The sequence below is a fragment of the Desmodus rotundus genome, chromosome 5, assembly GCF_022682495.2.
Source record: "Desmodus rotundus isolate HL8 chromosome 5, HLdesRot8A.1, whole genome shotgun sequence".
Taxonomy (NCBI): Eukaryota; Metazoa; Chordata; class Mammalia; order Chiroptera; family Phyllostomidae; genus Desmodus; species Desmodus rotundus.
In genome coordinates, this window is record NC_071391.1 from 6,171,108 (window position 1) to 6,186,809 (window position 15,702).

The window sequence follows — 15,702 nt, forward strand, 5'->3', positions numbered from 1 at the left end:
TTCACTCCTGCCCCCGCAGCAGCCTGTCTGAGTGCGCTTTAGAAAGTTTGTTGCGACCATGAAAGAATATAATTAAAAGTCATTACTTTAAGCCCAGTTGTGAGCAGTGACTTCTTTAAAAACTAAAACATCTTTTAATTGCGGATTTGATCTCCCAAAAAGGCAGGTCCAAAGCATCTCTCGTAGTGGCAGTCGTTTTGGTTCTTGGGTGGAATCAAGTACTCTCTGGGTCCGGCTGGCTTCTGGTTTGAGATCAGGGTGTGGAGAATTGTCAGCACTGGAGTCCCGTGAGCGGTTACCCTATGGATCCTATCGAACTGCCTCCTCTAGGTGGGAGTTGCCATTGCTTTCAGCTGCTCACTGAGTGGCAGCGCCACCTTGTGGCCACCTCAGCGAAGCAGTGGAACCAAAACAAGCTCAGGCTCATCCACATTTGAAACAAAAGGGCCCTGGTAGTTCTAGTCAATTCAGACCCACCTCTTCCAATCCAGGTTGTGACCCCTGGAGGACAGCCACTTTCCATTCTTTTGGCAAGGTCTGCAAACTGGAAGGTCACAGGTTTGATTCCCAGTCAAGGTAGCAGGGGGTGTGTGAGATGCAACCAATCCATCTAACATGCTTCTCGTTCTCCTTCCCTTAGCCTCTCTCTTAAAATAAGTCTTTCGGCAAAAAGTTACTCAAGGACACCACAAGATACAACCACGCCTGACCGGCTTGCTTTATTGGAGGAGACGTGGCGCGAACAACGTGAAGACCGCTGGGACGGACCTGAGGTTGGGAAGAACACCCTCCCCTCCCCTTACATGCCCACTGCCCCAAATAAAAAATAACCAACTATGGGAGAGCAGCTGAGACAGTGACTGGGGACAGGGAACAGAGACAGGAAACTCGAGGACAGCAGAAGAGACCATGCATGTGCTGGGAGGCCCCAGAGGGAGCGGCTAGAGAGCAACGCGGGCACAAGTCTCTGTCTTCCACACAGGTCTGTATAAATACATAGGATAAGTTGTTTGCTTTCCCCTCCTCTCCCTTCTGGCTCCGTGCTGTGCACTCGCTGCGGTCCCAGCTCCTCTTTCCACACGAGGGCGAAGGGAAGGGGGATGACGAGCGAGTCATCACCGAATTGCAATCAGACCCACGTCCATCAGCTTCTGGATCTTCTGTGCTATCACAGGATTCTTTAAGTGTCTAGTGAGAAAGAGGCAAAGTCTGAAGTGAGACTTAACCCAGAAGAGGTCGGTCTTGCTCTTGGAGCAACCCCCTCGAAGGCAGCAAGAGACGGCCAGGGACCAGTGCTGGCGGGACAACGGCAGGGCCCCCGCTGCTCTCAGTCAGAGCCTGACCAGTTCCACTTTACAAGGACACAGCTTCTCCCAGACACACGGGTCTTCTCAATGAACCACTTCAGCCATCAGGACTAACACACCGACGAAGCCTTTCAGCTCACCACCCACTGCCAACCTTTTATGTTTCAAGAACTACACAAGACACACTCCGCCTAGGCTGATCACAGACATCCCCATCAACCTCACGCACGTTCTCATTGCTTCATTCTCAAAGCCATCCCCACCCCCAACTCACTCGCTCAGTGCCTGAGGGTCCTTCTGCATCTGTTCCAGGATGAGCCGCATGGCTGGGTCACTCATGATCTGCTGCACCTCCGGGTCAGCCATGGCCCGTCGCTTCACATCTTCGGGGCTGTCGTGTCGGTTGTACTGGGCCATCATACAGCGTTGGTATCCATCTGCTGCTTCCTGCATTCCAGCAAAGCCAAAGGGGGTGGGCGTTAGCACAACATGCTGAGCAGGTCCAAGATAACAGAGCTAACTGAGGGGGCTGAGATGGACTGTGTGTCTACACAGAGAAACAGGTGAGGGAAGGACCAGTGAATGAACACTGCAAAGACCCAAAGGAGAGCTCCCTGGAAGCCAGAAGCAGCCCCACCTTGCAGTTGGAGTCCAGCTCTAGCGCCTTCTGGTAGACATCCATCGCTTTTGTGTAGTCCTTCATCGCTTCTAGGGCGGCTGCTTTCCGTGTGTAACCCTTGACTACAGACAGAAAGGGAGAGGTGAAGCGTCCCCTACAACACAGCTCCCAGGGCTGCTTCTCCCACCCCGACATAAGCACCAGTGTCCTTCCGCCTGTTGGTGCCAGCTGCTGAATGAGCACACACATGTACACAAAGAACATGGTCTTTCCTCCCAATTTTTAAATAAATTTTTAGAAGATTTTATTTATTCATCTTCAGAAGAGAGACGAAGGGAGAGAAGCACTGATCAGTCTCCTCCTGTGCGTGCCCCCAACCAGGGTCAGAACCCACAACCCAGGCATGTGCCCCAACTAGGAATTGAACCGGCCAACAACTGTTCACTTTGTGGAACGACACCCAACCAACTGAGCCACACCGGCAGGCTCCTTCTCTCAATCTTTGACCAGGATCAAGGGAGGGGCAGAGACAGAAAAAAGGCACTTACTGAAGGTTGGCTCTAGCTGGATACACTCTTCACAGTCCTAGGAAGAAGCAAAAAGGAATCAGGCCCATTCCTTTCCATGAGCTACTTCAAGGCAGACCGCTCGCTTGGGGTGACGAAACGAACCACCACCCGGACCATCACAGAGAACCGCACTAATACTTTTTGCGTTCTGTGCTCCTGTCAATCACAGCATGTGGGTGACCTAACAACAGGCACAGCAAAAGGAGGATGGAGGATCGAGTTCCGCAGCACCACAGGGGACAACAAATCCAATTACAGACCATCCCATCCAAGTGGCCTAGACTTCTCATCGAATGGCTGATGTTACTTAAAAAAGTGGGGAAGCTTCTGGTTTGAGAAGGTAGAGAGAACCCGGGGAGCAGGCGGACGCATGGGCTTTAGACACTGGCGGCTGCAAAGCGCACCCCTCCCTGCGCACAGCCCTCTAGCGCAGGCGACGATGCACTGCAGCCTCAGTTTTGCTGTTACCAGGTGCTGGTAGCGTCGTGACTGGGTGGGGAGTCATTTCAGGAGAAGCATGTTCACGAGTCTGGAGGTCAAGTGCCACATTGTGTACAATTTCCTTTCACGAATGGCTCAGCAAAAAAATGGATCAATGCTTGTATTATTGAATAGGGGTGAAAAATACACAGGCAGTGTGTATTTTTGTTTGAAATATCTTCAAAATGCAAAATTATGTAAAAAAGAATGTTGCACAGTGTAGTTTGCACAGCTAGCGCAAATTCCAACTCTTCCACCAAGACTGCCTGTGACCAGAAGCACACCCATTCCCTCCCCCTTCCATCTGCACGACTGGGAAAGTGCTGCCCCTCACAGGTGACTGACGGTGTGACTCTGCTCTGCAAACCAACCCGCTCGTCGCTGCACAGTCCTATCAGCAACAGCGAGGGCTAGGTCACAACCCCAGAAGGTAATGGCAGCAAAAACAAAGCCATCAGACTCGGGTGTTTCTAGATTTTCACCTTCCCACAAAATGGTCCTGGTCTGTCTCCTGAAGAACAGTTAAAAAACAGCCACCAGAGGCACAGAACAGCCTGTGCTCCGGAGAGCAGCGCGGAGAAGCGCCCCCGTAGTGTCAGATACATCCGCCTTTAACCTCACTCAGCGTGACCCAGAACGGCGGGCCTGTTGGTCTGCGATAAACGCCGAAAAGGGAAGGATGGTAAAGCTGCTGTGGGCAACGATATGGTAAATCAGAAAGAAATAATAAAAAAAATGGAAACCAGGAGCTTCAACCGGTACTGTATACTGATATTCACAACAGCATCGTTCACAAGAGACCAAAGTAGAAATATGTTAGTGAATAAACAGATAAGCGAAAGGTGTTACATACATACAACAAAACGGCATTCAGCCTTAGAAAGGCAGGACATGCCGGCACGTTCTATCACGGGAATCCTGAACGTCATGGTTAAGTGAAATGTTTGGCCCCAGATACATGAGGTGCCTCGAATGATCAAATTCACAGCAGAAAGCAGGAGAGTGGCTGCCAGGGCCGGGGGGAGGGGCCCGGAAAGGCTGCAGAGTTTCGGTTTGGGAGGATGAAGGGGGTCTGGCGAAGGATGGCAATGGTGGTCACACAACAGCATGAATCGACTTTGATGCCACTGACTTGTACACTTAAAATGTTACAAAGGCAAAACAAAACGAAGAGAGACGTGGGGAAGGATCACGGTGAGAGACAGACAGAGAAAGAACATCAGAGTCACCAGGAAAGGTGGAAAAGGACACATTTTCTCAAACACTCCCCATTACCTCCAACATCACGGGCCAGGGCCTGGTAAAGACAGGTCCTGTGCAGGGATGGGCAAACGTAGGTTTCCAGTTGTTTCCGTGGAAAACAACACAAGAACAAACTCTGCGTTTTGCATACTCACAACTGTAAGCCTACTTCTGCCCACTCCCGTACCTTGCAGACCTCACACACGCACCGCCAGCACCTCGAATCTGCGGTGGAACTGAGAGCGGCACGTGGCTGTCAAGGAGACCGTGAGGAGGAAACGCACATCCCCTACGCACAGGTCATAACGACAGCTGCTCCGCACCCCAGACCCTCCTAACCTTGAGTGCCAGCTGAAACTCCAGCAGTTTGGTGTAGCAGGCCGCTCGATTGCTGTACAACTTGGCATCTTTTGGGTTCCGTTTGATGGCTTCTGTATAATGCTTCATGGCTTGGGGATAGTCCCCTGGATGAGGAAGAGAGAAACTTTAAAACCTGCATTAAAGTCCCCCACCCCCACCCCAGAGGCACATGCATCCTGCTGCCAGCCGAGGCCCAGAAAGCGCGTCTGCACCACTCTCATCCCGAAGTGCACTGTCCGGACTGCGGGTACCTTTCTGGAAGCATTCATTGCCTTTGTTCTTCTCCTCCAAAGCCAGGTCAGGGTTTATGTAAGCCAGCCGCTCTTGCTCCTTCAAGATTTTCTCTGCCTAAGGAAAAATAATTCTTTTTCTTAAAGACTTTACTTATTTTCAGAGAGAGGAATGGAGGAAGAAAGAGAGGGAGGGAAATATCAATGTGTGGTTGCCTTTCACCCTACTGGGGACCTGGCCTGCAACCCAGGCATGTGCCCTGACTGGGAATCGAACTGGTGACCTTTTGGTTCACGGGCTGATGCTCCATCCACTGAGCCACACCAGCCAGGGCAATAATTCTTGAACAGTCATTTACACTCTCAGAAACATTACTACTGGTCTTTAAAAACGAGATTACAATTTTAATTTTCAAAGAGTACTTCTGGCAAGATTTAGTTTTTAAGACCTTTATATTCCTCATTCTCAAGGTTCACCATGAAACAGAATGGCACGGATGCACACGTGGCACAAACACAGGCCCCACAGGATAAGGGCGCACGTGTTAATAGCAGAAGTTATTTTCTGACCAATATTTTTGTGAATACAAGCATCTCTCCTACATTGTAACAACTGGCAAAATAAACGACCCTTTGGGTACGTAAAAAAGTCTTAAGTTACAGTAAGAACCATCAACATTGTTAGCACACCAACCCTCAATATTAACACATTTAAAGGTTCAAATCTTGGATAATAAAAGAGGATGGCCAGCTCTGACTGGTGTGGTTCAGTGGATTGAGGGCCAGCCCAAGAACCAAAGGGTCACGGGTTCGATTCCCAGTCAGGGCACATGCCTGGGTCGTGGGCCAGGTCCACCAGAAGGGGGCGTGTGAGAGCAACCACACATTGATGTTTCTCTTTCTCTCCCTCTCTTCCTCCTTTCCCCTCTCTAAAAATAAAATCTTTAAAAAATAAAAATAAATAAAACAGATGGCCAAAAACCTGGGTCATTGCCTAGCGTGTCATCATTAAGTGACAGGACAGTGTCATATAACAATGAAAGACACTACTTAGAAAAAGATTAAAGTTCAGCATTACGTGGCAATATGTAAAATAACGAAAAATTAAGAAGCAACAAAACACCACACCCCTTCTCTCCCTCCTCACCTGTTGGCATTTCTTGAGCACATCTGGTGTTCGGTGCTCTGCCAGAGACTTGTTGTAGAAATGGATGGCATCCTTGTACTTTTCTTCTTTGAAGTAGGAATTGCCAATTCGTGCGTAAGCTCTGACAAAGACGAGGAGAAAGGTCGTGCTGGGGGCAGGCAGAGCCAAGGCGGCACCGCACAGAGTGCCCAACAAGTATGGGCAAGGCCCGCACCACCGCTTGGGCACCGCGCCCCCCAACACCTTTCGTCTCGGCTCCGGGGGGCCTCCTTTCCAGTCCATCGTTAACCAGTACTGGACGACAGACACACAACCCTCCTCCCCACGCAGGGAAACTCAAACCTTGGACACCGAAACCTCCACACCGCTCAAGGCACTCCAGAAGGGTGGGCGTACCTGGCGATCTGCCGATAGTCTTCGCGGTTCTCTCGCCCCACTTCAATGGCCTTCTCACAAAGCTCCCTGCACTTACTGTAGTCGCCCTTCTCGAAGTACACAGCTGCCAGGCAGGACAGTCAGGAAGGAGAGTCAGCCCGTGCCCTCTGCCCCGGTCCGCCCCCCGGCTCCCCCGCCCCCCGGCGCAGGCCTCACCTGCCTGGTTGGTCATGTACGTCATGTTGGTGGGGTCCAGGTCCTTGGCCCTGTCGTAGTGCTTCAGGGCCGTGTCGAAGTCCTTCTTCTTGTAGGCCTCGTTCCCCAGCTCTTTCTCTTTCAGGGCCTACACGGGGTTTGAGAAGGTGAGTACTAAGCAGATCTGCCAGGACAGTGGAAAGAGCAGGGCCCGTGCAGTCACTGGCCCTGAACAGCGCCCGCCCTGCCGGGTCTACAGAAGCAGGCTCTTCACACCCAAGGCTGCCTCAGCCAGCTGGAGGTTTCAAACAGTGAAGTTTCAAACTAGCTATTAGAATGAAAAGTATCTCTGCTTCCTCCGAAAGTCCCTTTCCACCTACTCTCCTGGAGCTCTTGTCAGAAAACAGAGGGCTTCTTCAGGGGAGAGGAAATCCCTCCAACCTGAATCAACTTCAAAGAGACAGTGCAGTTCGTACCAGGCGTCACTGCGAGAGGCGGCACCGGGTTCAGGTGCTGTCGCGTGGTGGTCTCAGGGCCTCAGCTGTCAGGGACCAGCAGCAGAGGGCGGGGTGTGCACATCGGAAGGGGCTGGGCTGGTGGCACGAGTCTCCTGTGCGGCTCACTACCACCCACAGCACAAGGCCTATTTCCAGCACTGAGACACCCCAAACAACCAACGCTTACCCATTGAAAGGTGCTAAATCTGGTGACAATCTGCTCTTGTCACTTATAAGAAGGGGAAAAAAATCATTTAGGCGCTTGTCTCCCGCTCTGGAAGACAGTGTAGCTGCTAAGTGGACAACTTTTAATCACACACCAGGTCCAACTGGAACACAGAAGCAGCAGCCTCAGGACCGACACAGATAGCACTCTTCTGGGTCACGGCAAGGACAAGGACTGCTCACAGCATCCCCGGCTTGTCTTGGCCAAGACCTCCCTGGCAGAACTGCAGCGGCTGTGGGGCTACGAAGGGGCAGCTCCCACGGCCCGAAGTCTTTGAGATACAAGACTCCAGGAAACCACTCGTACGTGCTATCCACCGTTCTAATTAACAAGAACCTCAGCACAGACTAAGCACCTGAAAATACACAGCCACCGAGGCCTACAGATGTTGCCATCGACACACCTATACCCACTGGGTTGTGACAACTGTATGAAACAGTACGAGAGAAAAAACGAGACCTGCTTCTTATTCTCTGGAAGATCCTCTTCCATTGGCTCTGGCTTGGTCTCTTTTTTGGGAGGTGGCGGCGGCGGCGGCGCTGCGACCTCCTCCTCCTCATCCATACCACCCAGGTCAAACCCCAGGAGGACACTGAGAGTGGTCATGATGCGAGGGTCTTGCAGTTTCCTGGGATGAAGAACGAAAAACAACAATTATTCTTCCCCACACTGACCTTCAACTCCCGCGTACTGTCAAAGCTCACGCTGTGTGTAAAAGTTGCCCACCCGTCAAAAGATTGCTGGATTCTGCCCTTACTATGAGTTTCAACTGGAGAATATTCAACCCTTCAAAAATCTACCTAAACTGAGGTAACAGAGGTAGACTTATTTCTTGGGCAGCAGAGAGGTGTATATATTCTCCATCTGGTCTCAGGAGCCAGGAGATTCAGGTAAGACCCAGACACCAGCACAAGACTTAGGGAAACTCCTTTTGTCTGACATTCTTTCTGGCCGTGAAGTTTGCACTCCAATACACCACCGGAGGCAGCAGGGCCCACACGTATGGGAAGGACACGGCTGGTGCCAGATCAGAATTGCAGGAGCAGTGAAGAGGCATGTGAGCGTTGGAATGGACATTCCAGATAACTCTGCTACACGCTCACCGACCCTTTCCAGAAATACAAACCAAAAAACTCCTACTGCTTTTAAAGAAAAAGCAGAAGCAGATACCCTGTAGTCTGAATGAGGGAACCCCCTACCACAGGAAGAAAGCACGGCATTCACGTCAGTTTCCAGACAAACCATGCTGCCCGCACTTACGTGCCCAGGTCGGACGGCTTGTTTCGGAGCTGCTCGATCAGCGCGCGGTAGGAAGAGTCACTGAGCAGCGCCCTTGTCCTGGGGTCACTCTCCAGCTTCTGGTACAGGTTGGGCATGTTGAAAGGGTTCATGAACTTCCTCTCTGTTCCAAACAACGGAGAGCACACTGGTTCCCTGAAGACACTTACCGCATCCCATGCCCCTGCAGCGTACTGCCCCTCCAAAATCAATCCCATTTTTGAAGATAATGAGTAAAACAAGAGAAACGACAATGTACGAGGTGCCCACCTGCCAACCGGGCCTCCATGTTCTGTAAACCCTCTTTGAGCTGAGAGTTATTTGCTTCATGTTTTAAACCCTCCTCATAGGTTCGCTTGGCTTCTTCAAATCGGTTTAAGAACTCGAGAGCAGCTGCTTTTCGCGAATAGCCCTTGAATCAGCAAAGACAGGTGCAAAATTCAGCCACAGGCCACATAAAGACGTTCTGGTTGATGACGAAATGCATCTATGACAGTGGTCCCCTCAGATTATAATGAAGCTGAAAAATTCCTATTGCCTAGCAACACGGTAGCCATCCTCACGTTATAGGACAATGCTACTTCTTAAAGAAATTTAGTGTCTAAATTGTACAATTGGCCTAAGTGTACGGTGTTTACAAAGCCTACAGAACAGTACAGTAAAGGTCCTAGGCCTTCAGAGCCATTCACACTCACTGACTCCCCCAGAGCAATTTCTACTCCTTTGGGCTCCATTCATAGCTAAGTGCTCTGTGTGAGTGCATGACTTTTCACCTTTTATACCATATTTCGCTACACCATTCCTATGCTTACACTATGTTTACTTTTTAAGATTTTACTTATTCACTTTTTTTAGGGAGAGGGGAAGTGGGGAGAAAGGAGAGACACACACATCATGTTGCCTCTTGCACACCCCCAACTGGGGCCTGGCCCGCAACCCAGGCATGTGCCCTGACTGGGAATCTAACCGGTGACCTTCTGGTTTGCAGGCCAGCACTCAATCCACTGAGCCACACCAGCCAGGGCTGTTTACACATGTTTAGATACTTAAATACTTACCATTGTGTTACGGTAGCTCACGCTATTCAGTACAGTAACATCTGTACAGGTTTGTAGCCCAGGAGCACTCGGCCTGACCACACAGCCTCGGTGTGCAGCAGACCAGACCACCCAGGCTTGTGTAAGTGCCTCTATGATGTTTGCACATGAAATCACCCAGTGACTCGGTTCTCAGACCGCATCCCTGTTGTTAAGCAACTCATGACTATAAAGACACCTAGAGGTAAATCCAGAAGATGAACTAAAAAGAATCTAGTTTACATTTCATGGAACACAATGGGCATTCACGGAAGCCAAAGAATAGAACGGTCAGGACATACTGCCAAGACTGACACTGCAAGAATCCAGCCAAATATCAAAGAGGCACCTCCTCCCAACCCCAATTCATCTTGTGATCGAGTGTTGTTAGTTTCTTGGGCAGTATTTTCTTTCTCAGTGGTAAAAACAAAAAAAAAAAAAAAAAAAGAAAAGAAAAAAGAAAAGACAGACATGTCCTAACAACTGATGGGACCTCAGAGTTGATGAAATATGCTGTCACTCTAAGGAATGTATTTAAATGGGTAATAAATTACTAGGCTATTGGGCTCGGCAACAAGCCAGGTCAGGAAGGCCTGATAATTAAGAACCGCACACCAGCCCTGGCAGGTGTGCCAGCCTGCGGCACTGAAGGTTTGCCGGTTCGATTCCCAGTCAGGGCACATGCCTGGGTTACGGGACCAGTAGGTGGCGCACGAGAGGCAACCACACATTGCTGTTTCTCTCCCTCTCTTCCCCTCTCTAAAACAAACAAACAAACAAACAAACCAAAACAAAAAAATCACATACCCACACAAAGAACTGCACACCAAAAGGCATTTCTGGGAAGTCGAAAGAGCCCCAACTCACACAGCGCTTACCTTGCCCCAGTCGGGCTTTAAGTCAACAGTTCTGCAACCATCCTCATAGGCCTTCTGGTAGTCTCCTTTCTTGGCGTAGGCCGCCGAGCGATTGCTGTAGAGCACGTGGTTCTGGGGATCCAACTTAATTGCTTCGGAGTAGCACTGTAAGGCATCGTCGATGTTGCCAGCACTCAGGGCCTTATTGCCCTTCTCTTTTAGCTCGTTCACCTGAGAAGAAAAGGAGTCAGTTTATGTTTCTCTCTACAATACACTTATTTAACCCCAATTTTTTATGTGATGCTCATTCTCTGCCACGGTTATCAACAAATACATTACTTTACAGATCAGAAGAGAGAAATTACAGATGACTCCATTTATACTTCCACGCCTTCGGGAGCCAGCAAGGAAAAAAGAAAATCACCAGGCAGAAGAAGCCTGACACTGCTTCCCAATGGCTCCCATGTGGGTTAGTAAGAACTCTAGCTGCTCTTCCAAGCCTCTACTTTGAGCTGATGAAGCCACTCTAGGGGCATACGCAGGAGTTCCTGCCACGTAAAGATAAATTCATTTGCACAGATTCCCAAAGAGTCCAAACGCCAGAGCACAGGTCTCGTCAGTCCTCACAGAAGACGCCGTTGGAAAGGAAGTGGAGCATGTGAGCAGTAAAGACTTCAGGACGGCTGCCTCAGGAGCATCGAGATGCTCACCCACAAGCAGAGAAAAATCTACATGCTTCCATTTATAGGTGTGGCAGTATGTCACAGCACAGTAGATTAATGATCTGTTCTTTAATGGGTAAAAGGAAGCCGGCCCCCCGTCAGGATTTGCCATGCTTAAACATTAATACATTACAAAGGGGATGGAGGGGAGTAGAAACACTACTGGTAGTTTAATCCCCTATCCTCTCCAACATTCTTAACAGAAGAAGCAGGAATACACCAGAAGGCTTGAACACATAAAGCGGGCCTTGGCCATCAGAGCAGGGACCCAATTACAGGGGTTCATTCTAACCAGGGTTGCCCTACGAGAAAGGGAGGCCCTCAGCTCAGATGCAAACACATCCATTGAGATGGAGCTATGTCATACAAGCTGCCACACTACTCTTTTTATCTGTCATCTACCCACGACCCAGTACGCTGATGCAAGAGAGCATTTGGTAGCCCTGGCTGGTGCAGTGCGGCGTGGTTGGGTGGAGCACGTCCCACACATCAAAAGGTCCCTGGTTCTACCTCCTGTCAGGGCACAACTGACAGGCAGGAGGCAACTGATTGATGCTCCTCTCTCTCCTATCAATTAAAACAACAACTACTACTACTACTAATTCTGCTAAGAGAAATGATTTTGGAACTCTTAGGCACACCAGGTGGGAACCTCCAACAGAGAAAAGAGAATCTCAAAGTGAGAAAAGGCAGGAGACTAACAAACTTAAGCAAACAAGGGATAAAAACCTTAGGACCCAGGATGGAGACTAAAAGTTAGCTCAACTGGCCCTGGCTGGTATGGCTCAGCGGATTGAGCACGGGCCTGTGAACCAAAGGCTGTCGGTTCAATCCCCAGTCAGGGGACTGCAGGCCAGGTCCCCAGTTGGGGGCTTGCGAGGGGCAACAAGTCAGTGTCTCTCTCACACACTGACGTTTCTTTCCCTCTCTTTCTTCCTCCCTCCCCTTCTCGCTGAAACTAAATAAAATCTTAAAAAAGATCATCATTTCTCAAATGGAGTATACTCAGTGAGAAAACCAAGTTTGTAGGTCATGACCAGCACTTTAAAAGATCAAGTGGATAGAAAATACCAGCATGCAGTCCGCCTAACAAGTAAGCGCGGTTTTGTTAAGTGTTATACAGTTGTATGTACGTACTGGGTCAAATACAGTGTATTACTGTAGGATTTCTAAACAAATACAACTTTGGATACTCAGATTTCCCTAATATTGAAATATGAACCTCAAAGTTGAAGGAGAAACAAAAGCTAGAGAAGCCACGTGTTTATTTTCAGGAATGGGTTTAAGGCCAGGAGTCATATGCCGGGTCACCTGTGCTAGGGCAAATCTGTAGTCCTGGGTGTGTCTGACATTCCTTCACAGCCCACCTGTACCGACACTTCCATAACCCATTTGGGTGGCGTCATTTCATTTTTCAAAAGACATTTTTTTCTACTTTGGTAAATGCAGGGATTAAAAAAAAGAACCTCTTTCTTAAATTTAACAATGATGTGTTTCTCATTTCAGAAATCCTTTTCCTGTCTATACCACAGCCTACTTATTCCCAGATAAAAGTTAATTACAAGAGTGAAAAAAGTTAACACTTCTCCATTCCATTCTTTCTTTTTTAATTTAGCAGAGGCTTCAGATTTGACTAAACAGCTTAAAGTTCAGCTCTGTAAATCACACCCAAATCAATTCCGTTTCCGTTTTTTCCCCTCTCCAATCAATCACTACAGCTCCATGACAGCTTCCAACCGCACAGAACCTCTCCAGGCCCGTCACAACCTTCAAGCCTCTCAGGATATAATCAAGTCATTGAAACTAACCAGCCGCAACTTCAAACTCGAACCCCCCCAAAATGCTGAGCAGAGGCAAACTGACTTCGTGCTGCTCATCTCTACTGTCTAAATATCGCGTGTAATTAGAAACCGACTTTTCAGAAGTGTCTATCCTGTTACTGTAGAATCACTCACACAAAAAAAGAAAGAAAAAGAGAAGGGGGAGGGCCGCACATGTATTTGTGAAACAGCGGTGGAGAAGGCATTCGTTCCAAGGACTTTTGCTGCACCCTTCCCTTTCCTGCATCAGGCAAGGAAGCCGGCTTGCTGTCCGTCATACCTGCACTCAACATTCTCCCAATTCCGATGTTCAGATACAGGAAAATAGTTTCTTTTCCCCAACGGGCTACTAAGTCCCTCAGCTACTTCCAGAGTATTCCCGTCCCCGCTGCCTGCATTCCTTCAAGTTAACTGTGGCCAAGTCCTGGGTGGCGGCTCAGTCGGCATTCTCTCATCTATCTCCCAGAAGTCAAATTCCCTTAAGTGGGCCCGATCCCTTACGACCCTTCCGAGGCCCCTCACCCACTTCCATCCCTCCCAGAGTCGCTGGCTCTATCCCCCCTCCCCCCGCCGATTATCCCGGAGCGACCTCCCGGGAGGCCTCCGAGGTTAGGCCACGACCCCTCTTGCCGCCGCGGGCCGGACTCACGCCAAACTGCTGTCTACCCCCGGACCCCGTCGCGGAGTCGAGAGGCGACTGGCGCTGACTGGACCCGACGCTCCCCGAGGCCGGGCCTCGCTCCATCGTTCATCGCCCGCCGACCGCGGCCCTCACGCCCTTGCCTTCCACGCTGCTTGGCTACCCTTAGTGCCCCGCCACGATCCTGTGCCCGCCCCGCTCCTCCAACCGCGGCCTGGCTTCGACCAGTCCTGAAGGGAACCCCGGGCCTCAGCCTGCCCCTCCCCCTTCACCTGCTCCATAGCCCAGCCAGGAACCGGGTTGAATCGACTCCGTCCGCTCCGCGTTACCAACCGCACGCGCCGCCTTCTGGAACCTACTAGAAGCTGCCGGGACCCCCGGATCCCGCCCCTTCCTTGCCTGCTCACTGGCCACTCTCCTCTAAGGGCTTTCTCTGCTTCTCTACTATTGGCTTAAAGTCTAGCCCATCATCTGCTCTTCTCTTTCATTGAACAGACGGGAGTAATCCCCCTAGGCCCTGCCTCTAAGGCGCCTCGGGATTGGGCGCTCCCAGACAAGCCACTCCTACTTTAGGCTCCGTGATTGGAAGGAGGGACGGATACCTGCAACAGCGATTGGTCGCTTGCTCCGCCAATCGTAGCCGCGCCGGCCGCGCCCATTGGTCCTGTTCTTTCTGGAAATTTCCACGTTTCCCATTGGGCTGGTGGACTTAGATGAAAAAAAATTCTGTTGGGCGGAGAGTTGCCGACACTTTGCGCTGATAGGTTGGAGTTGCTGCCCTTCTAAGGGTAGTGTGGGGTTTGTGGGAGTCCGAAGCCGCGATTGCCTTCTGCTGTGGTGGCTTCGGCAGCCGCGGGTGTTTGGGGACCGCTCGGGTTCCGCGCCCCTTCCCGCCTCCTTATGCTGCCGTCCGACCGAGGCGACTCGCTCCTCCCTAGCGGTGGGGAGCCCCGGTCTCGCCCCTGCGTTGGGGACCGGAGGGTCCCAGCTCGTGCGGGTGACCGTCAGGGGGCCGTGGGAGAGCTCCCTGGCCCGTCCCTGGATCCCAGCTGTTGGGTTCCCAGTGTTGAAAAACACAGCGTGGCCATCTAGGCGCTGGGGCTTGGGTAGGACAGACCCACGATCTCACCCTGCTGGCCCGCCGAGTCCCCTCAGTGGAGACGCGCACCCTCTCTGAACCTCTTAGCTAAAGCGTAGGTAATCTAGGGCCTCGAGGGGGTTTGTGTGCAGTATTTAGCACTTAATCAAAGGGAGCTACCTCCATTGTTCGTATGTAAAGGGGTGAAGGAAACAAAGAACTCAGTGTGGTGCCCGACCTCCTCTTGGCGGGCGGCGGCCTGGGAAGACCTAACATCGCAGCCCAACTTCAGGAGGGAGAGCAGCAGCACCGACGGAGAGGTGAAGGGAAGGGCTTAGAGTGTGTGAGAGATGGGCCTGCAGAATTAGATGCTGATTTTCCCACCTGGACCGGTGGGTCGTTCATGGAACAAAGCCACCTGACGGGCGTGGAGAGGGCTTGGATGAGGGTCTTGGCTCCTGCTCTATCATCGCTCTTCTCTGGTTAACGCCATGCCTTCCCAGGGTTTTAAGTGTCCTCTGTATGCCAATGGCGCGTCTCCACAGCGGCCTCTAACACCCCAGCAACCTCCGATGTTGTGGCGAAAGTCACCCCAGGTTCACGTGCCTGCTAACCCCCTTCCTTGCTTAAAACTTGGAGGCTTTAGCTTGGGGCTCAGAGCCTAATTAGGCAGGCCCACGTTTTTCACCCCTTTTTTTCCTGTCCATCACCTCCCGTGCCGAACTCTAGCCACACTGACCTCCCGTCCTTGAACGACTTGGGCTCCTTGGCACTGGGCCATCCTGCAATCTACTCCTGCTGGGATCCCCCTTCCACCAGCTCCTCCAGGTTAACCTCTCATCTCAGGCTGAGATGAGCTGACAAGGGTTCCCCCAACAAGCACACTCATTACTGTCTGCCTGTTACTTTCCCAACGCTGTGGGTTACACACGTATCCAGTCACAAATTACACTAGCAACTGGTATCAGTGCCACATTTTGGGAG

The 15,702-nt window shown here is 50.9% G+C and overlaps 1 protein-coding gene across 2 annotated transcripts; it reads right to left on the bottom strand.

The window, feature by feature from the left end:
- Positions 1-694: 694 nt before the first annotated feature.
- STIP1 (stress induced phosphoprotein 1) lies at positions 695-14,048 on the bottom strand. 2 transcript variants are annotated; one of them, XM_053925178.1, is made up of 14 exons: positions 13,913-14,048; positions 10,480-10,689; positions 8,796-8,937; positions 8,508-8,649; positions 7,707-7,875; positions 6,546-6,672; positions 6,351-6,453; positions 5,955-6,075; positions 4,829-4,925; positions 4,557-4,681; positions 2,475-2,511; positions 1,945-2,048; positions 1,582-1,754; positions 695-1,188 (listed from the first exon to the last, which is right to left on the bottom strand). In XM_053925178.1, the coding sequence occupies exons 1-14, from the start codon at positions 13,919-13,921 to the stop codon at positions 1,116-1,118; spliced, it is 1,632 nt and encodes a 543-aa protein (XP_053781153.1). In that variant the 5' UTR covers positions 13,922-14,048; the 3' UTR covers positions 695-1,115. The 2 variants fall into 2 exon arrangements, with proteins under 2 accessions (XP_053781153.1, XP_045039400.2); XM_045183465.3 differs by lacking the exon at positions 13,913-14,048 and adding an exon at positions 13,650-13,806.
- Positions 14,049-15,702: the final 1,654 nt, after the last annotated feature.

What these genes read in the sequence shown, in the direction of transcription:
- STIP1 (XM_045183465.3), bottom strand. Translation starts at nt 13,745, where the DNA reads ATGGAGCGAGGCCCGGCCTCGGGGAGCGTCGGGTCCAGTCAGCGCCAG. An exon ending in GTACATGACCAACCAGGCAG is followed by an intron (nt 6,454 to 6,545) that starts GTGAGGCCTGCG and finishes CCTGCCTGGCAG; the next exon opens with CTGTGTACTTCGAGAAGGGC. An exon ending in CCAGCTAGAGCCAACCTTCA is followed by an intron (nt 2,049 to 2,474) that starts GTAAGTGCCTTT and finishes TTCTGTCTGTAG; the next exon opens with TCAAGGGTTACACACGGAAA.